The 26467-nt window shown below is 38.2% G+C and overlaps 1 protein-coding gene across 1 annotated transcript in view; it reads left to right on the top strand.

Annotated features, from left to right (window-relative positions):
• Window positions 1–26467, top strand: part of PCCA (propionyl CoA carboxylase, alpha polypeptide) — a 605786-nt gene that overhangs the window by 449704 nt on the left and 129615 nt on the right. The window contains exon 22 of the mRNA XM_006846664.1: window positions 18290–18388. Within this exon, the coding sequence (XP_006846727.1) occupies window positions 18290–18388 (99 nt within the window). The remainder of the gene's footprint in view (window positions 1–18289; window positions 18389–26467) is intronic.

The following is a 26467-nucleotide window of genomic DNA, read 5'->3' on the forward strand; positions in this document are numbered from 1 at the left end:
GCTCTTTTACCATAGTCCTCAGAGTCCAGCTGTAGTACTGTAGGAGAAACACTGGATTACAAAATTGGTTGGCAGTTCAAACTCACCAGCCACTCCTAGAAAACCCTACTTAGTGTGTGTCACTTCAACAAACCAACTCACTGACACTTAACAGTAACAACCATGGTCCTCTAACTTCAAATGATTGTGTGGGACCATGCAAATAGGGTGTATGAGACTGTAATGCAGGAATTGGCTAATTTTGCCATCCTGCATAGTTTAAAAAGAACCACCTCAGTAGCAGAAACAGGTCATTAAGGACCATCAAGAAAGAGCTGTGACCACAGTGTGAGATTCCTGTCCCAGAAGAGCAACAGCAGCAGAGTCGGCAGCAGAGACAGTGAGGCCTCTAGAGACTCTGGATGTACAAGCAAGGGCTCCTTTACAGAATGTACCCTCTGGGCATTTACATACAGTGCTAAAGAGGCTTTGTAGCAATTGCTTGAACAGAGCAGACTAAGGGACGTCCACATGGCTGAGAGGCCAAAGACATCTGTGAGTTTTGCCTGCAGTACTTCAGAGAAGAGACATTTTGACTAGAGAACTGCATTCCGAGCTGTTTCTGATCCTTAATTGCACCCTGTTCACGTCCTTAATAAATCATGGGTATAGTTTGTGAGTTGTGTGTGGCCATTGCAGTGGATTACTGAAACCCCACAGAGAAGTAAGAATGCTGTGTTTGATAGTTGACGTTTTGTGTCAACTTGGCTAGGCCAGGATTGTTAGTGGTTTAGCAGTTAAGATGTAGTTATCACCTCTCTGATGAGATCTAATATAATGCAATCAACCCCATGATATGATTTGATGTGTTAAGTCCTGTCCTGATGTAATTATCCTGTACTGTAAATCCTTACTTCTATGATGTGTATTGGATCAGATGCAATCTCCAGGATTCACTTGTATTTTGAGTCCATCTCTTTTTTTTTTTTTTCTTTAAGATTTGTGTGAATTGAGTGAAATTTACAGGGCAGATCATCAGTTTTACATTCAACAAACCATATACTTCGTTTCATTACGTTGATTACAATTTCTTCCATGTACCATCAGTTAACAGTATATCTCTCTATTCATTTTAGCTCTTTTTCAGGCATATGTAATAATTTAAACTACCAAAGGGCACATTCTGCAAATCTGCCTCGTGAGTCTCTCTCTTTCCATGAATCTAGAGTCCTCAGCTGCTCCCTCTCTCCATGTCCCCATTTCTGGTGTTGCTGCTTCGCATTCTGCTTGTGCTCTTCTCCCTTGATGGTCCTAAGGTCCTCTGTTTCTGGACTGTAACATTAACTACTCTCCCGTTTTTGTTACAAAACTTCTACCTTTACAATTTGTGGCTGTCTCAATTAGTCATGATAACAATTACTCACTATTGAATCATAAAAATCTTATCCCCATATCTTTTTATCAGACCCGTGTAGACAAGATGAAAACTATTCAGTGGGGATACTATCTTCCCTCCACATTCTTAAACTAAACTCCCTCTTGAAACCTTGTAAGCCAGTCATTTTGTACCTTTATTGCCCCCTCATTTTAGATAGCCAATGTCTAAGCTGTCCATCCATCTCTACTTTGTGTACAGAGAGGATAGCATTGATACTTGATGTGAAAACTCCTTCCCCCACTGTTGATATTTAGAGCTACCCATGAGTATAGGTCAAATTCATCAAATTGTAGCAATTTGCCCTCATTTTCTTGATCAAAAACATCTTTTTTTAAAAAAATTTTTTTATTCTTCCTCTAGTCAAGTTCTGATGGTTAGCCTGATAACCATCGAGGCTTGGTCAGATGGGTACTGTCTGCAAGTCTGGGTGTTCTTGTGAGATTCCTGTCACTTCATATCAGCTGGATACGTCACTCTCAGCTCTAGCTCTCTATAGCTATGTCCTTGTCCATGGACTCAGGTGTCTCCAGGTCTCACCACACTTTGGACCAACTAGCCCTTCCTCTTCTCTCTCCTCATCTCCAGGTCAACGGGAGTCTATGGAATGTGATTGAACTCAGCCCATTTCTTCATTGCTGCCTTTCCCATTCTTCCACTCACCTGTAAACCAATGTGGTCATCAGCAAGCTTACATGACTGCTCATGTGTTTCCTTTGAGTTTCAGTCTTAGAGGGGTTTGGCCTGAAGGAACTTGATTGCTTGCCTTGACAGCTTCCCGGCAAACAATTTGCTTATTTTTGTAGTAGCCAGTCATACTGCCATTTTCGTTTTGGGTTTTTCCAGATGATCTTTCTTTGAAGATGTATCTTCTGTTGCTCTAGCTGTTCCAGGCTGGTCTGTTTATTCTTTCTGGTGGGAATGTCCCACCTCAGAAGGTTCTGGATGGGGCTCAGGATTCCACCTAAGGAACATGCATCACTATTTACGTCCCATTTAGCCCAAGCAAATCTGTCTTAATGTGCCCCTGTCTACGTTGTTCTTCAACCCCCTCACCCTTGTCCATCTCTTTTGAGATATAAAAGGACAAAAAAGTAAGCTGAGCTCAGAGGAGCCTACTACCACTAAGATAAAAGAACCAGAAGTACGTGTATTCTTTGGACCTCGAGTTCCTTCACTGTGATACTCCTAGATCCAGGGGAAGATAGATGTGAAGATGTGTGGAGATCTCTGGCCTACAGATGCTGAAAAAAGACAAGGACCTTTCTCTCCAGAACCAACAAAGAGAAAGACTTCCCCATGAGACACTTCTCTGAATTTGGACTTCTAGCCTCCTAAATTGTGAAATAATACATTTCTGGTTGTTCAAGACATCCCACTTGTGATATTTCTATTATAACAGCATTAGAGAACTAAGACACTGTGGCAGAAATGGTTGGTGCCAGAAGAAAATAAAGAAGGTTGTAGGGTGGAGGTATGTCTGACCTCAGCTTCATAGGAATTGGCCTTGGGATGATTTTGAGTTTGTGAAGCCAGAGGCAGTCAGACATGGTCTTCATGCCATTTTTACAGTGTTGTATGTTTTATTATAATGGAACAAAAATGGTTTTATCCTTCATGATTTTCAGAACTAGAAATAAGATATGTGATAAAAAATTCATTAAAATAGTAGAATACTAATATTATATATAGAATGCATGCATGATAAAAAGATTCCTAATGTTGGCGAAAAATACTTCTGATCTGGTAATTTCCCAGATTTTTGTCATTTTTGGAAATACTGTTTGCGAAATTTTTCGTCTTGCAAGTTTTGCATTTCTAATGTCAGCTAAAACTTTTTTTAAAATTGTCTAGTAGGTGACTGCCACAATAGAAGCTATAATATTTTAAATGTGTCATGAGGTAACTCTGAGGGAACGTTTTTTTGTTTTGTTTTTTAATGGTGAAGGATGTAAGTAATCTCTTAGAAATGTCAATTTAGGGTGTGTACTCTCTTTTTCCTTTATGATTACGTAGATAGGAAAATTTAATGTTCCAAACAATTCATGGAATATGTTCCACATCAGCATTATTTGTATCACAAATGTAATTAAGTGCCTTAATGAAATATAAAGTTGTGAGTAGATTATTAAATATGAGAAAATGTTTTCCTGAAATAGGAAGGAAATCATATTTTTGAATTGTTGTTTTGAACATCATATTCTTACTGTGAAGAATTTTAAACTAAACTGACCTCTTTGATTAAGCTGGGGCAAAGATTTTAGAAAATAGAGCATGTTGGGATGAATTTCATGAATTCTACCCATCATACCCCACTTTAATTAATTCAAACTGATAAGGCCAATATATTAAATAGTTAATAATAAGTTTAAATGATTATATAATAGGGCGAGATATGATATCTTACATTAAAGGTTACAGTATTACACCTTTTTTTTTGGAGTTTATACTTTGAAAAAGTTAGCACAAACTCCATTCAGTTATTCTTAACTGGAATTTATTGCCCCATTATCTCTGTTGTATAAATGATTGGTTTGAGTTAATAGATGGGAATAAATCTAGTGCTAATTTAAGAATTTAATTTAAATTTCTGGTTCTATCAATGAATAGTAGATCCTTTTTTTTACTTTCAGTCTTTAAATGCACAAAATGTATTTTCAATGAATTTATTTTTTCAGGAGTCAATTTCTTCAACAAACATGCCTCCTCATAAAAAAGAACAGACTTATTGGACTGATAGAGACTAAAGGAATCTTTGAGACTATTGTCCTAAGAGTTTTTTTCACCTGAAACTTAAGGCACTGTTGGGGTTCACCTTTCAACCAAATAGTAAATTGGGCTAAAATAAATAATAAGACCTGTGAGGAATATATCCCTTTAAACAATATCAAATATAGGAGATCAAGCAGTCAACATTTGTTCAAAAGCAGAACAAGGAAGTATAGGGAATGTGAGTGGATGGAAAGTGGGCTGGCACGGTGGGCATGGTGAGTATGCAAGGAGAGTAACCATTGCCATGCAACAGTTTGTCTGTGAATTGTTGAATGGGAATCTACTTGCTTTGTAAACTTTTACTTTAAACACAATAAAATATCCGTTTTTAATAAAACATGCATTGAGCACCTTCTGTGCTAGGTGTTATGGGTATCCAGGTGAATAAGACATAGTCTCTGTCCTCAAAAGTCTGACAATTAGAGTAGGTGATAAACATAAACCCTGACTTCTGTAATAAAGTGAACAAGTACTAAGAGAAGAAGAGGAAACTAGGGCGAGTCACTTAGGGAAAAAACTGGAGGCAAAAATTGGTTTAGGAGGAGTAAAGTGGGTAAAAGGTCACAGTATATAAACAAATACATGCCTACTATCTCATTATCTGACACTTCAAAGTTATGACAATAATTTAAAAAATCTATATGACTATTTTGTGAATTATCAGTGTGCATCAGACAGTAGTGAGTACTGAGGTTAGAAGTGAAAGTAATGGTGGCTTTAATGATTACACTTACGTGTCATCTTGGCTGGATCATAATTCTCAGTGCTTTGGAAGTTATGTAATAATACAGTATTCCTTCATTTTGTAATCCTATTTTAATTTAAATCAGATTCCTTGTTTAACCCTCTCAGGAAGTCTTCTGTCCTTTCTTTCCTACTCACCGTTAACATCTCTAGCATGTATCTTTGTTCCTGGCACAAGGAGATGTTCCAGGAGGGAAAGGAAGACCCAGAATAGTGTAGCTTCAGGAAGGATGATGAAATAAATGATCACCACTGTTAATGCTGCTGAGTGGTAAAGAATCACTGAAACGAATAGAAAAGAGCATTAAAATAACTGAAGAATATTTGTGACTGTTCAGACTAAAGTCTTTTTGTAGTCTGTAGAAGGTGAAAGGTTAATGGTGAAAGGTGTGTGGTAAGAAAATATGTACAGAGCCCTTGTTCTGGCACTTCCCAGAGGAAAGAAAAGCAAGTTTGGTTGGAATCAAGCACATATGGTATTAAAATAAGGGAGTCTTGTAAATGCTTGCAAGCCAGAGGAAAAGTAGTCATTGGAGATTGAAACTTGGGAAATACTGAAATTAAAAAGCAGAAAAGAAACCAGAGTAAAGAAAAGAAGATGGTTTGATGATGCAGGAAAATAAGAGGGTGCATGTCTCATAGCTTCAGTTTTTAGTAAATTATAAGAGAAGGCCATTGGGCGGCCACAGTATTGATGTTGTAATTCATGTAAATTTGGTGTACTCAAGTACTGGTCTGTTTAAAGTAATGTCATAGTCTATTTTTCTTTTTGTACCCACATTGAATTTAATGTAATATGTTAGCTGTTTTTATCTATTCACAGAAAGATCTTAGGTAATATCAGCCCCAAACAGAGGCACTTGAGCAAAGTAGAAATCTGTTTCTAATATTGGAAATCACCATATTAGAAATTAACTTCTAAATATATCTTTTAAAATAAAAGCTTCACATTTATAAAACTATTGATTATTTTCTGAAGTTTAGACCTAGAAGAGGTTTTTGGGATTGCTGGTTTAGATTTTTGTTTTCAAATGAGGGAGTGAGTGAGCCAAGAGAGAGACATTGTCTAAAATACATAATGAAGTTGGCTAGTGTTGATGAAATCAGTAAATCTTTGAGAGGTCCAAAGTTGACAATAACTATTGATTCCATACTATCAAAAAGAGAGAATTGATGGCAAATTCATGCTTCTCCTACTTGTTTATTTTATTTTTTTACTGTATACTATATACAGGACAAAAAAATTTAAGTATAAACAGGTTTAAAGTGTGAAACAAGACTTTCTTCCATCCATGTCTCTCAGCCACTCCTGCTTTTGTCTAGAGAGATTCTATGCATTTACACACACACATGGGCACACACACACAGAATTTTGTTTTGTTTTTAATTTTACATATTTTACTGTTTACACTATATATTCTGTGTTTCGTTGTGGGGTAGTTTTGTATCAGTATGTACAGAAATGACTCATTTTCAAAGAAGGAATGTCATGGTGTAACATACTAGAGAAGATATATTTATATAATAAGCTTTAAGGATATCTTTATTGGGTATAAAATCTCAGGGCCGTGTTTTCGTTACCTTAGTATTTAGCCCACTTTATTTTTAGTTCGTCTGTTGCTTTTAAGAAATTAGACTAGAGATTTTTCTTACTTGAACATGATTTTATTTATGCCTTAGTGTCCACATAATTCTTCCTTTAATCTTAAAGTTCAGTAAATGTCATCAGTCTACAAATTTCATCTTCATTTAGCTTAAAAAATGTTACCCTCTTATATCTTTGAATTTATATTCATGTATTTTCCATTTTAAGCCTTTATGGAGAAGGTTATGTATTTTCTTTGGATTTTATTTCTCTCTGCTTCATATCTGTTGTCTTCCCTGTAAATTGTTTTCATATTGGTAGTAGTTTCCATTTTATTTTATAATATTTCTTAAAGCATATTCTCTATGTCCTTATCTACTTCTAAAATATTATTATAATTATTCTATTTGTTTGTTTCTTAATGTAACTTTTCTTTCTAATGTTATTTTCCTCTTCATTTTTTTCTGAGTTCTACCAGCTTGATTTTTATTTCTGTCTTTTGCTGTGTAATCTCTTTTTCAAACCTTTGTTTTTCTTCTTTGGGCTTTTTTTTTTTTCTTTTTTTAAAGAGGAGTTACATTTCCTTCAGGACTGGGCAGTGTTTCATTCTGGGTTCCTATTAGTCAGTACTGACTCAATGGCACCTAACAACAACATCAACTCTTGTCTTTGAGTATTTGGTGAATTATTTCTCTTAACTCTTCTGTATTTCTTTGAGTAATTCTTTCTGTGTTTTATGTTTTTAATATACCTTTACCTTTTGTAAAAATATATTGTTGTTGTTTTATGCCATCGAGTCAGTCCCAACTCAGTTGTCCCTACTGTTTGCCCAAAGTTGCAGAGTGACTTAAACAATGTGGTCTACATCTTGATCCAAACACATAGAAACGTCTGAATTCCTTTGGTTCATCTGTCCAGAGTATTATCTCTCCGTTAATACGGTGTGATTGCCCCCACACCATACTGGGAATGTCGTGACGCAAGTACTGGCATTTGTGAGAAGCCTGCAGCCTCCCCCAGACCATATCCTAGAAGTAGAACTATAGTCCAGATACTTTTGGAGTTCTTGATACTTGTCAGAATGCTTTTAATGGTCTTTCCCCACTGCTAACCCCCAAACCCTTTTCCCAAGGATTTTCATAGTCAAGGAAGATAATGAGAAATCTAATATTTATTTCATTCCTCCCTCTCTTTTCTTGACTTTATACAATCCACAGGGACATGGAAAGGCCTTTTAGTTTTTTGTTTTCACTTTTCAGTCTATGAAGTTTTCTTTTCATAACTTATTCTCAAGTTTACATCTGCTGTCATCTATCCTAGGGCTTTGATAGAAGAGGATTCAGGGATAGTAATCAGTTTTCTTATTGAGGGAAGTTAAAAGGGGTTGTAAAATACCATTGTCAGTATTTGGCAGATTTCATCCCTCTGCTTTTATCTTGTTAAAGTCTTATTAAGGAATAATTTATATACACAAAAAATACACCTTTTAAAAGTACATAGTTTGATAAGTTTTGATAAATATATATAACTATATATTGTTTTTGTTGTTAAGTGCCATTGAGTTGGTTCTGACCCATTGCAACCCTTTTTGAGGAGTGGCTGGTGAGCTTGAACCACCGACCTTGTCGTTCAAAGTGACTTTTCAGTCCAGGGCATTAACCCACAGTGCCACACCAGCACTCTATATAATTGTATGTTGTTGTTATTTTAAGTTAAGCTGTCGAGTCAGTTCCAACCCATAGTGACCCTGTCTGTATAGGATTTCAAAGGAGCAGCTGGTGAGCTTGAACTGCTGACCTTGCCGTTCAAATGACTTTGCAGTCTGGCACATTAACACAGCACCACACCAGGACTCCATATAATTGTATGTTGTTGTTGTTAAGTAACGTGGAGTTGGTTCCAACCCATAGCGACCCTGAACACGGTTTCCAAGGCTGTAAATCTTTATGGGAGCGGAAAGCCTCATCTTTCTCCAGCGGAGCAGCTGGTAATTTTGAACTGCTGAACCTTGCGGTTCGCAGCCTGATTCGTAACCACTACGCTACCAGAGCTCCTTAAATAATTGTATGTTGTTGTTGTTGTTGTTATGTGCCGTGGAGTCGGTTCCGACTCATAGTGACTCTGTACAGGGTTTCCGAAGCTGTAAATCTTAACAGGAGCAGAAAGCCTCATCTTTCTCCTGTGGACAGCTGGTAGTTTCAAACTGCTGACTGTGAGGTTTGCAGCCCGATTTGTAACCACTATGCTACCAGAGCTCCTTAAATAATTGTATAGACATCACTCAATTAAAGATTTAGAAATTTTGATTAGCATAAGAAATATTCCCTTTGCCTTTTCTTAGTCACATCTCCCCTACTTCAGTGATAGCCCCCTAGCAGCCACTGATATGATTTCTGCCTTTTTTATTGTAAAATGAAATCATGTAATATATATTCTTTAGTCTCTGACTTCTTTCATCTAGGGTAATGCTTTTGAGATGTTAATTGCAGATTCATTTCCCACTGTATGGCTATATCATAATTTGTTTACCTGCTATCAGTTCATTGGACATTGTTTATGTTTACAATTTGGACCTAATATAAATATTATGCTATTACAAACAAGTGGAACCCTGGTGATGTAATGGGTTGACGTTGGACTGCTAATTGCAGGGTGAGCAGTTTGAGTCCAGGAACTGCTTCTGGGAGAAAAAAAATGAGTCGGAATCAGCTTGATGACAATGAGTAGGTTTTACTGAGATAGAATTCATATTACATACATTTGACCCATTTTAAATGGACAATTCAATAGTTTTTAAACATCACACATTTTAAAACAATCATCACATTAAATTTTAGAACATTCTGATTACTTTAAAGACATTCTATACACTTTCATCATAAACCCTCCCAAGCTCTAGGCAATCAGCCATTTGCTTTCTTTTACTATGAATTTGCCTACCCTGGACTTTGACATGAATGGAATCATATCATATGTGGTCCTCCATGTTTTACTTCTTTTAGGTAACACTGTATTCATGGTTTGTACTTGTTGTAGCATGTATCAATACTTCATTCCTTTTTATGACTAAATAGTAGTCCTAGTTTAGATCTACCACATTTTATTAATCCATTCATCACCAATTGATGGGTGTTTGAGTTGTCTTCACCTTTTAGGGAATTATGACTAATGCTGCTCTAAACATTTGTTTACCAGTTTTTCCATAGACATATGTTTTTATTTCTCTTGAGTATGTATCTAGGAGAGGAATTGCTGGATCATATCATGGTAATTTTGTGTTACTCCTTTGAGAAACTGCATACTGCCTTCAAGAAAGGCTTCACCATTTTCCCTCCAAACCATAGTGTGTAAGTGTTCTAACTTTTCCACATCTTCGAAAGCATTTTTCATGATCTGTCTTTTTTATTACAGACATCCTAATGGATGTGAATGATATCTCATTATGGTTCGTCTTATTTTACATGATTCCCTTGCCATTTTTAGAAGAGAAGCTTGGTATTTTAATTTGATTTGATTTTTTCATTTCCTCCCAAAAGTGAATTTGAAACTGCCTCTAGAATAGAGTATTCGTCGTCTGTTAGTAAGCTAGAAATAGAAAATCTGTACTGAGCAGCGAAGGCACAAGCAAATGTATATCAACTTTCTTTAATGGAATTTAATTATCTTGTTGTCGTTGTTATTAAATGCCATCGAGTCAGTTCTGAATCATAACAACCCTATATAGCATTTCCAAGGAGCGGCGGCTGGTGAGCTTGAAACACCGAGCTTGTGGCAGTCCAGTGCATTAATCCACAGCACCACACCAGGGCTCCATTGCAGTCAGTTGATTCCTTCTCTAGCATAAATGAAATAGAATGTACTCTTCTTAGTTCCTCCTCTCATAGGATATACAATTGCAGTTTCATTCTGTCATTCCTTTTGATTGGAAATTAATGTCAACTTCAAATTTTAAAACATTATCATTCAATATCGTTCTTTACAGACTCGAATACTTTTCATTTAATAAAGAAACAAAACTTTAAAAATCTGATCATTGTTTTTTTTAACTTTTACATTTAGAAGCAAACCTCAGTGTGCTTATTTCCAAAGCTACAAGGGTGAGACAAACAGTATCTACACTCCAGTTATATTAAAAATTCTGTCGTCTCATCAGTAGCCCAGGGTCACTGCTGTGCAGGTGTGAACATGGACATCTGCAAACAAAGTTTGGACCAAATCGTTACTATTAATGAAACATGGATTCATCACTATGAGCCTGAGAGTAAATGGCAGAGCCTGGAATGGAAGCGTCCTCAATTGCCAACCAAGAAAAAATTCAAAATTCAGGCATTAGCAGGATAATTGATGGATTCTCAAGGGCCATTATTGGAACACTACCAGGAAAAATAAGGAATAAGGAAGACCAGAGATTAATTGACACTTTTGAGTTATGCTGTTGCAGGAGAATATTCAAGAACTGTGGACTGTCAGAAGAACGATCTGTGTTGGAAGATGTACAGCCAGAGTGCTCCTTGGAAGCCAGGATGACCAGACTTCGTCTCTTATAATTCGGATATATTATCAGAAGAGACCAGTCACTGGAGAATATCATGTTTAGTAAAGTGGAAGGTCAGAGAAAAAGAGGAAGACTCCCAACAAGATGGATTGGCACAGTTGTAGGAGATTTGGGCTCAGGCATAGCAGTGATTGTGAGGTTGGCCCAGGACCAGGCAGTGTATTGTTCTGTTGTGCATAGGGTCTCTATGAGTTGGTACTGACTCAATTCCACCTAATAACAACAGCAATAACGTCAGCAAAAAATGAACAGTGCTCATTACAGTGAGAAGCTCACTGAAGAACTTTAGTCTAAACTTCAGATTAAATGAAGAGGACTGCTATCCAAGGGTGCTGTAATCTTTCATGACAATGCACATCAGCACACCTTTACCCACACTGTTGAACTTTGTGACCACTTCATTTTTAGGTATTAAAGCATCATCCGTCTAGACCTGATCCATCATACTTTCACCTGTTTGGTCCCTGAAAGCAGCCCTTCAGGGATGAAGATTCACCTCATGCTACATTCATGGCTTGAAGCTCAGCCTAAAACATATTTTAATAAGGGAATATGAAAGTTTGTTGACAGATGGACAAAGTGTGTTGAAAAGCAAATAGATGTTGAAAAATGATGGATTTGTCTTTCTAAAAGTTGATTAACAATACTCTGGTTGTAGAATTTATTTTAATTTTTGACTCACCCTCATACAAGAAGTAGGAGGTTGGCAGAAGAATAATGAAGACACAGGGAAGTATGCATGAGCTAAAGGGGTTAGGAGTCAGTAGTAAGCTATATATAACCTTGGAACAGTGGTGTTATGTGCAAACATGTATGGACTGAGGCATAGACTGAATGGGTAAGAGAGGAAGAGTGGGATATATATATATATCTAGAGAGAGAGAAAGAGAGAAATAATATCTTTGTATATCCCACAGATATCTAAGTGTCTGAAAGCGGCTATTTGTACATGGGTGTTTACCTTTCCTTCAAACACTTCTATGAATGTGGTGGAGCATATAACAGGTAAAATGATGAAAACATCTTAGATATGAAAAATCTCAAGACAATGAGGTGATGCACCTGGGGGCTCAGGACCTTATTTTCAAGGGACACCATGGCCGTGTGACATAACAGAGTCCTCAAAGACAGTGTTCTACGTCTCACTTTGGTGAATAGCATCTTGGTTATTCAAAGCCCATGAGTGGCCATCTAAGGTACAGCTATTGGTCTCTCCCTGGGCATAAGAAAGACAAGTGATAAGAACTGAAGAGGTTTGGAATCAATTAGTCCAAAGGACAAATGGAACGTGAGAACATCAGTCTCCATGACTCTGAGACCAGAAGAACTAGATGGTGCCCAGTTACCACTACCAATTGCTCTGAAAGGGATCACATTAGAGGGTCCCTGATAGATTGGGTGGATATGTGGAGCAAAAATCAAAATTAGTAAAGAAAAAAATTAAAAAGAGAGAGACCGGGTTTGCTATTTAGAAAAAGGCTAAAGGAACCTGAGGCTGTGGTCCTCGATCACCCTTCAGGTCTAGCAAGGAATTGTACCCCAGTTTTCAGCCAACCAACTGATGGGTAGATAAGGGGGACAACAATACTAGTAAGTGTGCTTACTATGGAATGGAGTCCTGGTGTGGCACTGTGGTTAATGCTCTGGACTGCAGAGTTGGTTTGAACCTTAAGGTTGGCGGTTCAAGCTTACCAGCCACTCCTCAGAAACTCTATACAGGATCACTGTGGGTTGGAATGGACTGGACATTTAACAACAACAACAACATGGAACAGTCACTCAGAATCAAAAAGGCAACATTTTCCTCAGGGCAAAGTTGAGAAGGGCTGGAAAAGTGGGTGCAATGCAAATAGCAACCACAGGGGAGGAAGCGGATAGCTGAAGGGGGTTGTATTCATTGAGATGAAACAAAGAGTTTGGTTTGTTGAATGTAAAACTGATGATCCTGTCTGTAATCCTTCACTTAATTCACCATTAAAAAAAAAAAAAAAAAAATTTTTTTTTTAAAGGTATTTTATTGCTGTTAAATGCCATCTAGTCGGTTCTGATTCATCGCAACCTGTATAGGTGTGAGTCACCAACGATGTGGTTAGCAATCCAGTGCTTATCCTAAAATGCCACACCAGGACTCCAAGAAAATGTGTTTGTGCTACTTTAATAAAAATTCCAGCCTTTTTGCTTCTTAGATCTTTACTGTGTAGTGTTTTAATAGCAAGTAATTTATGAAGTAGTATGACTATTTGGAAGGAGTTCGGGTAGCGTAGTGGTTATGAATCGGGCTGACAACCACAAGGTCAGCAGTACAAAACTACCAGCCATTCTGTGGGAGAAAGATGAGACATTCTGCTCCTGTAAAGATTTACAGCCTTGGAAATCCATTACAGGGTCACTATGAGTTGGAACCGACTCCACGGCACATAACGACAACATCAATATAACTATTTGGGGGAGTGCAGTAGCTCCATATGATAGACACTGGATTGTGAACCACAAGGTTCATGGTTTGAACCTACCAGCTGCTTCATGGGAGAAAGCTGAGGCTTTCTGCTCCCTCGAAGAATAAAGCCTTGGAAACCCTTTACACGGTTGTTATGAATTGGAACCGACTTAGAACATCTAACATCGAACCAGACTGTTTTAAAACTCAATTGTTGTGTGCCATCAAATTTGTTCTGACTAATAGATCAAGTTTCTGAGAACAACTGGTGGGTGAGTTTGAACTGCTGTCCTACTGGCTATCAGTCAAGTAATTATCCTACAAGGCTGCACCAGGGCTCTCAGAACTCTATTAAGGGGGAGATAAGATCTTTAGAGAAAGAAGGAGGTTAGAGTAGATGTTCATATGCTAATTTATTTAATTACAGCAGCCTATAAGATTTTGCAACAGCCTAAAAGATTTTTTTCACTTGTGTTATAGTTTGAACACTGAAGCACAGAAAGTTAAATAAGTCTGGTTTATTAAATAACTCCAACTTAGTAATCTACATTATCAGGGGAGATCCAAGTCACTGACTGCAAAGGAAGGGCTCTGTCTTCCTAATTACTGGATGCAGTTCCTGGGGGAGCCCTGGTAACTTTGGCTTTATAAAGTTGAGGAGTGTAAGTTTATCCAGAAGTGCCTCAGAAGAAATGACTGGTGACTTGCTTTGGAAAAATCAACCATTAAAAACCCTGTGACTACAAGAAAAAGCAAGTTGCTTGCCCAGGAAACATCAAGACAAGTGGTCCGGTCCCCTCAGTGCAAACCCCCTTCTAAGACTAAGACCCAATAGGAATACACGCTCTGATTGGTGACCACGCTCATCACCGGTAAGGAGAAGTGAGGGAAAAACAGCACTTCTGAGAACCTGGGTGGAGATCTGGTTGGCCAGCAGTGTGGCAAGACCTGGGGACTCTTGGACCCAGAGTCAGTGACATAGCCACAGAGGACTAGAGTGGAGAGTGAAGCATCCAGCGGATAAGAAGAGAGGGCATATGCACAAAAACACCCACACTTGCAGATAGTACCCACTTGACCTGTCCTCAATGACTGGATGATCAGAGCTCAACTAGAAGAAGAAAGAAGAGGAAAAAAAGAGTCATCTGATACAATTTGATGTACTTGACCTACACCTACAGATGTAGTGGCTCAAAAGAGGGAACAGATCCTTACAGCAAGGATCATTCCCACCCCCTCCATACACAGAGTAGAAGGGGATGGGCAACTTGGACATTGGCTACCCAAAATGGGGTGGGGTGGGGTGCTACAAAGGCAAGAAGTGACTGGCTTACAAGATTTCAAGTGGGAACCTAGATTCAGAGAGCATGGTGGAAGGTAGAATCTCCACTGAGTAGTATACAATCTGCCTGGGCATGGCTGATGAAATGAAATGCCGATGGATCTCTTGTGATACAATAGTGAATAATTGTAATCAGGACTGCTTGTGAGGGTTGGAATTGTAAAGGTAGACATTTTGTATCAAGGAGGGGAGTGATTAACTTTTCAGCCTAAGAGCGGAGGTCCCTGGGACCATCAAGGGAGAAGAGCAGAGAGCGGGACCCTACCCAGAGAAGCAGTGATGCCTGAGATGGAGGCAGAGACGATGACATGGAGAAATGGAGCTGTTGGGAACTTTAGACACAGAGGGAGAGGGGCTGTGTGCTGACGACCGGGGGGCAGGCTTGTAGTGTATACCCTTTGGTTGGTTGATGATGCATGTAGGGGATTGTAACCATAGCAGTGAAATGATATACAATAGGATGAATGTAAAACTAATGTTCTCCCATGTAAACTATCAAATAACTCATAATAAATCATTAAAAAACAAAACAAAACAAAAAAAAACCCTGTGAAGCCCAGTTCTACTCTGACACTCTTGGAATTGCCATGTCGTAGAGTTTATCAAGAGCAACATATCTGGTCAATTATTAAATAATTTATATATATTATGTATCTATGTTGCTGGTGTTAAGTGCTGTTGACTTGGTTCTGACTCATAGCAACCCTATATAGGGTCTCTGAGAAGCAGCTGGTACGTTTGAACTGCTGTTCTTACAGTTCATACTGGCCTTGTGGTCTATTGCTTATCCTACAGTGCCACATCAGGACTATAGTATATACTACATATAGTCAAAAATATTAATGTCACGTGTAAGAAAAATTTTGCTGAATAATTGAAAAATGGTTGCAACAGTATATCAACAGGGAAATCCCAGAAATTCAAGCCGTATTCTGAACTGGATATGGAACTAGGGTGATCATTGCTGATGCCAGATGGATTTTGACTGAATGCAGAAAATGTCAGAAAGGTGTCTACGTGTGCTTTATTGCCTATACAAAGACTTTTTACTGTATGGATCATGACAAGCTATGGACAACATTGCGGAGAATGAGTATTACGGAATACTTAATTGTACTCTTGAGGACCTGTACGTAAACCTAGAGGCAGTTGTTCGAGCAGAACAAGGTGACACTGAATGGTTTAAAATTAGCAAAGATATGCACCAGGGTTGTATTCTTTCACCATACATATTCAATCTGTATGCTGAGCATATAATCTAAGAGTCTGGATTATATGCAGATAAACATGGCATCAAGAATGGAGGAAGACTTGTTAACAGCCTGCAATATGCATAAGATACAACCATGCTTGCTGAAAGCCAAGAAAACTTAAAATACTGGCGAAGATCAAAGACCACAGCTTCTAATATGGGTTACACCTCAATGTAAAGAAGACAAAAATCCTCACCACTGGACCAATAAAAAGCATCCATATCAATGGAGATAAGATTGAAGTTGTCAAAGACAACTTTTTTTACTTGGATCAACCATCAGCACTCATGGAAGCAGCAGTCAAGAAATTGAACAGTATATTGCATTAGGCAAATCTGATGTACAAGACCTCTTAAAAGTGTTCAAGAGCAAAGATGTCAGTTTAAGGACTAAGGTGTGCTTACCCAAGCCATGGTATTTTCATTAACCTCATACACATGTGAAAGTCAAACAGTGAGTAAGGAAGATCCTAGAAGGATTGATGCATTTAAGTTACAGTATTGGAGGAGAATATTAAAAGTACCATGGACTAATAAAAGAACAAATAAATCTGTGTTGGAAGAAGTACAATCAGAATGTTCCTTGGAAGCCAGGAAGGCCATGTTTGGTAAAGTGGGGGTTTGGAGAAAAAGAGGAAGGCTCCCAACTGGATGGATTGGCATAGTAGCAGCAGGGATGGGCTCAAATATAGCAACGATTGTGAAGTTGGTGCAGAACCGGGCATTGTTTTGTTCTGTTGTGCATACACTTGCTGTGAATTGGTACCCACTCCATGTCACCTAACAATAACAAGCAAAAGTCAGATGCACCTTAGTTTTCAAACTGATATCGTTGCTCTTTAATGCTTTAAAGAAGTCTTGTGCAGCACATTTGACTAATGCAATACGTTGATTTCTTAACTGCTGCTTCCATGAATGTTAACCAAGCGAAGTCTTTAATAACTTTCATCTTTTCTCTGTCCATCATGATGTTATTTATTGGTCCGGTAAGGATTTTTGTTTTCTTTACATTGAGGTGCAATCCGTACTGAAGGTTATAGACTGTGATCTTCATCAGTATTTTAAATCCTCTTTGCTTCCAAGCTACCAGTGTTGTATCATCTGCATATCAAAGATGGTTAATGAGTTGTCCTGTACTCCTGATGCCATCTTCTAGCTTCTGGGATTACACTATAAAGGAAAATATGTGCATATCAATAAATCAGCTTTCAAGCATGTGCACATATGTAGTTGCTTATATACTGTTAAGCAATATAAGTGTATATCTTTTACTTGAATGAATGGATGTATTTTATAAGAATTTAGTGATAATGGTTAGGTTGTTAGAGACCATGTATCTTGGCTGTGCTTCAGAATTATTTTAAAACTTGAACTAACTTTTGTGTATTCATTTGTTAGATTGTCTGTAATGTAATTTGTTCCTTTCTCTCATATTAAAGAGTTAGGGTATTGACATCAGTGAGTGAGTGAAGAGGCAAAAGTATTTTCATTCGACTTTTTATTTTAAAGTAGCTTTTCTTTTTTTCTTTGAATTACTTTTCCATTATTTATTTGAAAGTTAAATTACTTCTCTGAGGAATATCTCTGTTTTAAATGACTGAGGATTTTTCCATATTTGATTGTTGATGAGTTCATGAAATTAATCATTTTTAATCGACAAAAATAAAACAGAACTTTGCAAAGTTTGGATGGACTTGGACTTTGGATATTCAAGACCAAAGAATTTTGCTTAATTATAGCTTCTGTTTAATTAAGATAACAATGCATAGTCCATCATTAAAATTAGCAGAGAGAAAGTTCTTCTTTGGTCCTTGGAGAGGATATTATATGCAAGCCCTGTTGTGTGGGTTGCAAAATGTCACCAGAATTTATATGCATTACTTGTCTAATTGCAGTAAATGTAGCATGTCCAGATAGGTTTAGAGTTAGAAGGCTGTTTGTTACTTACTGAAAATTACTTGAAACCTCAGAACCCTGACGCAGCTGTTCACAGGTCCTTCACCTCTCCCCAGAGATGACTAAGAAGACTCTGTTGTTGGACCCTGTCTTTCATGGCTGGAGCAGTAAACATGACAGGTTGTTTGGGAGCCATCTGTTTAAAATGGCTGCTGCTTTGTATTCAGTAATGAACTTGAGATCAGTTCTCGGTCTTTCTTTATGGTAACAGTCTTATTTGGTGTCCCAACAGGTGGAAGTTGATGGGTCGAAACTAAATGTGACCAGTACGTGGAACCTGGCTTCACCCTTGCTGTCTGTCAGCATTGATGACACTCAGAGGACTATACAGGTAAATGTTTTGATGGTTTGCTTGTAGGACTACCATAAAGTTTAAAATCCTTACCAGGTCCTAGGTGATTAATATTTATAGCTATAGTAGGACAGAGTTCATAATGATACTTTTCATCACTGAAAACACTTTTCTCTGTTAGAGCAGCTAAAAATTGCTCTCTTAGTCTGAGGAAGTACGTTTTCATTTTTTCAGACAATACAGGAAGGCTGTAAATAAGGCATCATGCATGTTTTTGAAAACGTATTAGACAATTAGCAGGGTTTTTTTGTTTTGTTTTGTTCTGGGTTTTTTTTTTTTTTTTGCATAGTAAGTTTTTCGTTTATTTTATTACTCTACTTTTCTATACCCCTGTCAGCAAAGACAGAAATCATTGAGGTTGATTCATTTAAAAGGGCTTTTCAAAAATTCAGTGCTCTTAATTTGTTAACCTTCCTTTTTTTCCTAATATAAATTTTCTTACTTTTGTGGCGATCCCTTGAAATCTAGAGTTGATAGAATGTTCTTTGTAATCAGTGACCTCCATTTTAAAGTGAGAAGCGATGGTCAGAGATTCTGTTAAAATTTCCTTTGCTTCACGTCGTAGCCAAGAGACCAGAAAAAAAAATATGGAGCATGTGACGATCACATGCAGATGAGATTATAAAGCTCCATAGCATTAATACGTAATATTATCAGTACTTTAATGGTATAGGTTTTTTAAATCTGGAGAAATCAAGAGAAACACAGTTAAAAAACACTCTTAACCAGACTCATATACCTCTAGTTGAGACTTTGGGACAGAGGATTGTAGAATTACCCCTGAAAGTTTGATTGAGTGAACTGATTTTCATGTCAGATTAAACTGGTGTATTATCTTGGTGGTTCTGAGAAACCTTGAACGCTCAGCAGTGAGCCCCATATGTTCACATTGGTTTTGTGACTTGGCCCCAATATATCTTTTCTCATGTTTTCTTTCATATTCTAGTCCCTGACATGTTTTATGTATTCTATCTTCATAACTATATAAATAAAAATTTTGAGGTACAGCCCTTTGAGACCCTTGAAAGAATGGTCCCAGCCTAGTTTCATATAATTTATGTCCGCTGATTGTTCTGTCAGGAGCCCTGAGACACAGTGATTAGGCTCTTGGCTGCGAGCTGACAGGTCAGTGGTTTGTGGGGGAAAGATATGGTAGTGTGCTTCCATAAAGGTGTGAAATCTCAGGAATCCTCCGAGGCAGTTTGACTCTCTCTCTCTTGTAGTGTAGCTATGAGTCAGAACTTACTCACTAATAAACTCATTAGACTAGACTTTTCTCTGATTTTGCTCTGGTTCAAGCAATTGTGGGTTTTTGAGTGACCTCTCTGTAGTGAGTAGAGAGAAAGATGTTACAAAGTCCTATTATGTAAGTTTTCACATCCTTTTTCATGACTCTGTACATAGTTGTCTTTGTGACATATTTACATGCGGCGTTTATACTCAAACTGACAACATCTTTTTAAAATAAACCCAGAGGTATTTTTCCTAGGACAGGTAAAATGTTCAGGAAATTCCTTTTGAGATTTATTAGTTCTTTGCTAAAAGAAGCTATTAATTTATGTGATATAATGAATTCATAAAGGTAGGTCCTCTGACTCTTGTGAAGAAGGCATTGTCCCATGTTAGGTAAAAGAAATACACTCTTTCAACAATGTAAATGGCATGCTGAAAATAAAGTCTTTACCTTAAAAAGGTGGAGAAAGTTGTTCTTTACCAGAATGAGGGGCTTTTATTTGCTGTCTGTGGACATTAACATTGCTTTTTGTCTCCAAAATATCATATGTTATTGTTAAGTGTTGTTGAGTCAGTTTCGACACATAGCGATCCTGTATAGGGTTTCCGAAGAACAGCTGGTGGGTGTGAACCATCAACTTTGAGATTCAAACTGACCTTGTGGTCCGGTGTTTTTTCTACAGCACCACACCAGGAATCCCCAAATACTATATAGTCCCAGTGCAATTAATAATAATTAAAGTAAAGCCTGCAGAAGTTGGAACCTGTGTAATGTGGGAGTACACAGTATAAGAAAACTAAGTAAGGCTTTCTGTGTCATATGCTTAGCATAGTATATCTGTTCACTCATTTAGTCTTCAAAACTGTTCTTTGGGATGTAGAAAGCTAATGAGAGGTAGAATAAAACAGTTTACTGTAGAATCCGTGTTCTTAAGCATTATACTGTGCATAGGTACTTAACTTGTGGTGCTGTGGGTTAATGCGCCAGACTGCAAAGCTGTTTGAACTGCAAGATCGGCACTTCAAGCTCACCAGTCACTCTTTGGAAACCCTATACAGGGTCACTATGGGTTGGAACTGACTCGATGGCACTTACCAACAACAACAACAGGCACTTAACAACAAAAACAACAACAGGCTTAGTATACTGCTCAGTGTAAAGAAAACAAGAACTTCACAACTGGACCATCATGATCAATGGAGAAAAGATTGAAGTTGTCAAAGACTTAATTTTACTTGCACTTACAGTCAACACTCATGGAAACAGCAGTCAAGAAACCAAACGACGTATTGCATTAGGCAACTCTGCACAAGACCTCTTTAAAGTGCTCTAGAGCAAAGATGTCAGCTTGAGGACTAAGGTGTACCTGACCCAAGCAAGCCATGGTAGTTTAAAAATCCTCATTTACATGTGAAAGTTAGTCAGTGATTAAGGAAGACCATAGAAGAATTTATGCATTTGAGTTATGGTATTGGAGAAGAGTATTAAAGGCACCCACCATGGACTGCGGAGTTCTGGTGTGGCACTGTGGGTTAATGCGCTAGACTGCAAAGCCATTTGAACTGCAAGGTTGACAATTCAAGTACACCAGCCGCTCCTCGGAACTCTATACAGGGTTGCTATGGATCAGGATCTACTCGACGGCACTTAACAACAACAACAACAACAACCATGGACTCCTAGAAGAACAAACAAATCTGTGTTGGAGGAAGTGCAAACAGAATGCTCCTTAGAAGCCAAGATGGCCAGGTTTCATCTCTCATACTTTGGACATATTATCAGGAGGAATCAGTCCTTAGAGAGGGACATCATGCTAGGTAAAGTGGAGGGTCAGTAAAAAAGAACAAGACCCCCAACAAGGTGGATTACCACAGTGGAAGCGGCGATGGGCTCAAGAGTTACAGTTGTGAGGATGGTGCAGGTCCAGGCATATCCTCATAATCCCCACCAAGTGATTGGGTAGGACCATACAAATGAGGCATACAGGACTCTAAGGCTGAGATTGGTTAGTTTTACCTTCCAGCTAGGTTTCAAAGGAGTCATTTCAGAAGCAGAGACAGAAGATCCCAGGACCATAAAGAAGGAAGAGCATAAGTATAGTGTGAAATCCCTACCTAGCAAGATAGCAACGGCAGAGGCCATGGTACAGGTGAAAGAATAGGCGACAGAACATCTCCCAGCTCTTGACACATGGACAATAAAGCTTAGTACCTATGGACAGGAGACTACCTTGAAGAATGTGCCTTTTGAGCATTCCCAGACTAGCTAAAAAAGCTTTGTAACACTTGCCCATGCTGGGTAGAGGTCAAGAGGCCACATGGCTAAGAGACCTAAGACAAGAGTGAGGCATGCCTGCAGTATGGCAGAGAGGAGGTGTTCCTGATTGAAGAAATGGTGTGTCCTGAACTTTTTGATTCACTTCCTTAATAAACTCTGTAATTGTGAATATTGTTGAGTTCTGTGTGACGATTATAATGGATTTTCGAACCCAGTGAAGCTGAGACTGCTGTGGGAGGGATTGTTGGTGTTAGAATAAGGGGAAAGAAGGTTGTGAGGTGCGCGCATGTCTGACCTCCACTTCATAGAAATTAACCTTGGCTTGATTTTGAGTTTGATTTTCGTTTCTCTTGTGAAGTCAGAGGAAGTCAGACATGAGCCCGTCATGGTTTGCCAGTTGTGCATGGGGTTGCTCTGAACAGAGCTGACCTGACAGCACCTAACATCAACAACAAATACCTAGGTAAACCAAGTAACTTCCTTAAGATTATAAAGCCTAGAAGGCAATTGAACAGAAATCTGAACCTATTCATCTGCCCCAGAGTTTAAACTTCTCACTTCTATGCTATAGTACTTTCCAGTTTTCCCTGTCAGACTTCTTCAAATTATAATTTAGCTCTCGTTCATGTTTTAAAGCAGTGAGTTCAAAGTTCTGCATGATTTAGAATCAACTGGAAGACTTGTTCAAACCTAAAACCAATCGTTGGAACCCACCACTAGATTTCTGACTCAGTAGGTAATGTTGATGCTGTGGGTCTGGGAGTACCCCTGTTTGAGAACCACTGCTTTCTTTAAAAATTGTGAACTGAGTGATAGTTTACATGGGAGAACATCGGCTTTGCACCTTCGTTGCAATAATTACAATCTCCTCCATGCATCAATATGAGAACCCCTTCGTTTAACCTTTGCAGTCAGAGAGTTGTTGTTGTTAGGTGCTATCGAGTTGGTACCGACCCATAGTGACCTTATGCACACAGCAGAATGAAAGTCAAATCACTTGAAGCCTTCTTAAATATCTAATATGGAGTGTGCTTTAACCTAATGTCCATAGGTATCCAGGGAAGGCTTTAAGTAAGGTAGTGATGATGTGAACTGAGCTGTAGTGTGGGAAGAGCTTTCCTTTGGTTGCCTTGTGGGGATTAGGTGGAAGAAGAAAGGTTAGAGGCAAAGAGCAACTGAGCCTGTTAGAGTAACGGAGGTGAAAAATCACTTTGCCTGGACAGTACAGCAGCAGTGGGCATAAAGAGCATTGTGTGATAAAAGGAGTTGAAAGAATGACAGGAAGAACACAACGTGCTTCACATTGTTTGTTGTTGAGTTTCTTCTGCCTGTCCTTAAGCATAGGCAAATCACGAAAGTCTATTTTTAGCTCCCTTTTTCAATGTGCTGTCTTCCTGAGCACATTCCTCCAAGCAGATGGTTACACAGTGTTTTAAGTTATAAAAATGTTATTTTATGTTTTTTTGTTTGTTTTTCTCTTTTCATTTATGTATGAGAAATTCAGAGAAGAACTATGGAATGAATGTTAGTTCAGGTACTTTTCAAGTGATTTCACAGTCATAACTGCTATTCCTGTATTTTTGTGCAGGTATATAAACTTTTTTTGTTACTAAATATTTAATGTGTACAAATGTGTATTGTTTCTATGTAAAAGCAGAAGAATGACACAAAAACTTCTTTATTTACCATTCAGATTAAAAACAACAACAAAACTTAAAACTTTACCAGTGTTCTGTCCTCTTCCTTTATTAAATTCTCCTGATGAAATCCTTCTCCCTCCCTCCTCACCTTCCTGATTCTTCATTCATCGCTCCTTTAGGGATATAGAGTAAAACAATATGATACATTGTTTACCTTTAAATTTTTATTTTGTTGTTGTTGAAAATATTCAAAACCAAACTCATCAATTCAATAGTTTCTGTATGTACAGTTCGTTGATGGTGATTACATTCTTCAAGTTGTACACCATTCTCACCCTCTTTTTCTGAGTTGCTTTTCCTTTACTAAACATAAACTCACTGCCCCTAAGGTTCTTACCTAGTCTTTGAGCTACTTTTGTCAATTTGATGCCATGGAGCATAATGCTCAAGACATTTTTTTTTTTTTTTAAACTTAATTAAGCTAGATTATTCTTTGGTTTTCTACTACTCATCTGTCAGTTTGTTGTACTGTGGTGGTTTGTGAGTTGCTGTGATTCTGGAATCTATGCCACCGGTACTTTAAATACCAGTAGGGTAACCCATGGTGGACAGGTTTCAGATGAGCTTCCAGACACAGATAGACTAGGAAAAAAGAGTGACGAACTACTTCTGAATATTTAGTCACTGAAAACCTTATAAATAGCAGAAAAACACTGTCAGATACAGTGCCAGAAAATGAGCCCCTCAGGTTGGAAGGCACTCAAAATGTGACTGGGGAAGAGCTTCCTCCTCAAAGTAGAGTTGACCGTGATGACGTGAATGGAGTAAAGCCCGTGGGAGAAAAAAGCCCGTGGAACCTTCATTTGCTGATGGGGCACAACTCAAAATGAAGAGAAACAGCTATAAACATCCATTGAAAATCGGAACACGGAATGTACGAAGTATGAATCTTGGAAAATTGGAAGTTGTCAAAAATGAAATGGAACACATAAACATTGATATCTTAGGCATTAGTGAGCTGAAATGGGCTGGTATTGGCCATTTTGAAACCGATGACCACATGGTTTACTATGCCGGAAATGACAAATGGAAGAGGAATGTCAAAAAGGACATATCCAGATCAGTCATGAGGTACAACGCTGTCTGTGATAGGATAATATCCATGCGCCCTAACAGGGAAGCCCAGTTAATACTATTAGTATTCAAATTTACGTATTAACCACTAAGGCCACTGAGGATGAAATAGAAGAATTCTACCAACTTCTTCAATCTGAAATTGGTCAAACATACAATCAAGATGTATTGATCATTACTGGTGATTGGAATGCAAAGCTTGGGAGCAAAGAGGAAGGATCAGTAGTTAAAAAATATGACCTTGCTGGAGAATGCATGATAGAATTCTGCAAAATCAATGATTTGTTCATTTAAAATATCTTCATTACACAGCATAAGAGACAACTATACATGTAGACCTCACCAGATGGAATAGATAGAAATCAAATTGACTACATCTGTGGAAAGAGACAATGGAAAAGCTCCATATCACCAGTGAAAACAATGCCAGACAGAGGGCACACTCTGGAACAGACCATCAATTACTCATATGCAAATTCAAACTGAAGCTGAAAAAAATGAAAACAAGTCCACGAGAGCCAAAATGTGGCCTTGAATATATCCCACCTGAATTTAGAGATCATCTGAAGAACAGATTTGATACATTAAATACTGAAGACTGAAGACCGGAAGAGTTGTGGGATGACATGAAGAACATCATACATGAAGAAAGCACAAAGTTATTAAGAAGACAAGAAAGAAGTAAAAGGTCAAAATGGATGTCAGAAGAGACACTGAAACTTGCTCTCCAGCATAGAGATGCTAAAGCAAATGGAAGAAATGAAGGAGGTCCAAGAGCTGAACAGAAAATTTCAGAGATCAACACGAGAAGATAAAGCCAAATACTACAACAAAATGTGCAAAGGTCTGGAATCAGAAAAGCAAAAAGGAAGAACACGGTCAGCATTTCTCAAGCTGGGGAAACTGAAGAAAAAATTCAAGCCTCGGTTTGCGTTATTGAAAGATTCTCTGGGCAAATTATTGAATGATGCAGAAAGCATCAAAAGAAGATGGATGGACTACACAGAGTCACTGTACCAAAAGGAAATGGTTCATGTTCAACCGTTTCAAGATGTAGCATATGATCAAGAGCCAGTGATACTGAAGGAGAATCCAAGGTGCATTGAAGGAGTTGGCAAAGAACAAGGCACCAGGAATTGATGAAATAAAAATTGAAATCTGTCAAGAAAGTGAGGCAGCACAGGAGGCACTCAACTCATCTCTGCCAAGAAATTTGGAAGACAGCTATCTGGCCGACTAATTGGAAGAGATCCATATTTGTGCCCATTCCAAAGAGAGGTGACCAAACTGAATGTGGAAATCATTGGACAATCTCTTTGATAACCCATGCGAGTAAAGTTTTCTAAAGGTAATACAGAAATGGCTACAAGCATACATTGACAGAGAACTTCCAGAGGCTCAAGCCGGATTCAGAAGAGGCCGTGGAACGAGGGATATCACTGCTGATGTCTGATGGATCTTGGCTGAAAGCAGAGAATATCAGAAAGATTATTTACCTGTGCTTTATTAACTATGCAAGGCTTTCGATTGTGTGGATCATGACAAGCTATGGACCACATTGTGAAGTATGAGTATTCCGGAACACGTAATTGTGCTCATGAGGAATCTGTACCTGGACCAAGAGGCAGTTGTTCGAACAGAACATGGGAACACTGAATGTTTTAAAATTAAGAAAGGTGTGCGAAAAGGTTGTATTCTTTCACCATACTTATTCAACCTGTATGCTGAGCAAATAATACGAGAAGCTGGGTTCTATGAAGAAAAACGTGGCAC

Source organism: Chrysochloris asiatica, unplaced genomic scaffold (genome assembly GCF_000296735.1).
Source record: "Chrysochloris asiatica unplaced genomic scaffold, ChrAsi1.0 scaffold00029, whole genome shotgun sequence".
NCBI classification, from domain to species: domain Eukaryota; kingdom Metazoa; phylum Chordata; class Mammalia; order Afrosoricida; family Chrysochloridae; genus Chrysochloris; species Chrysochloris asiatica.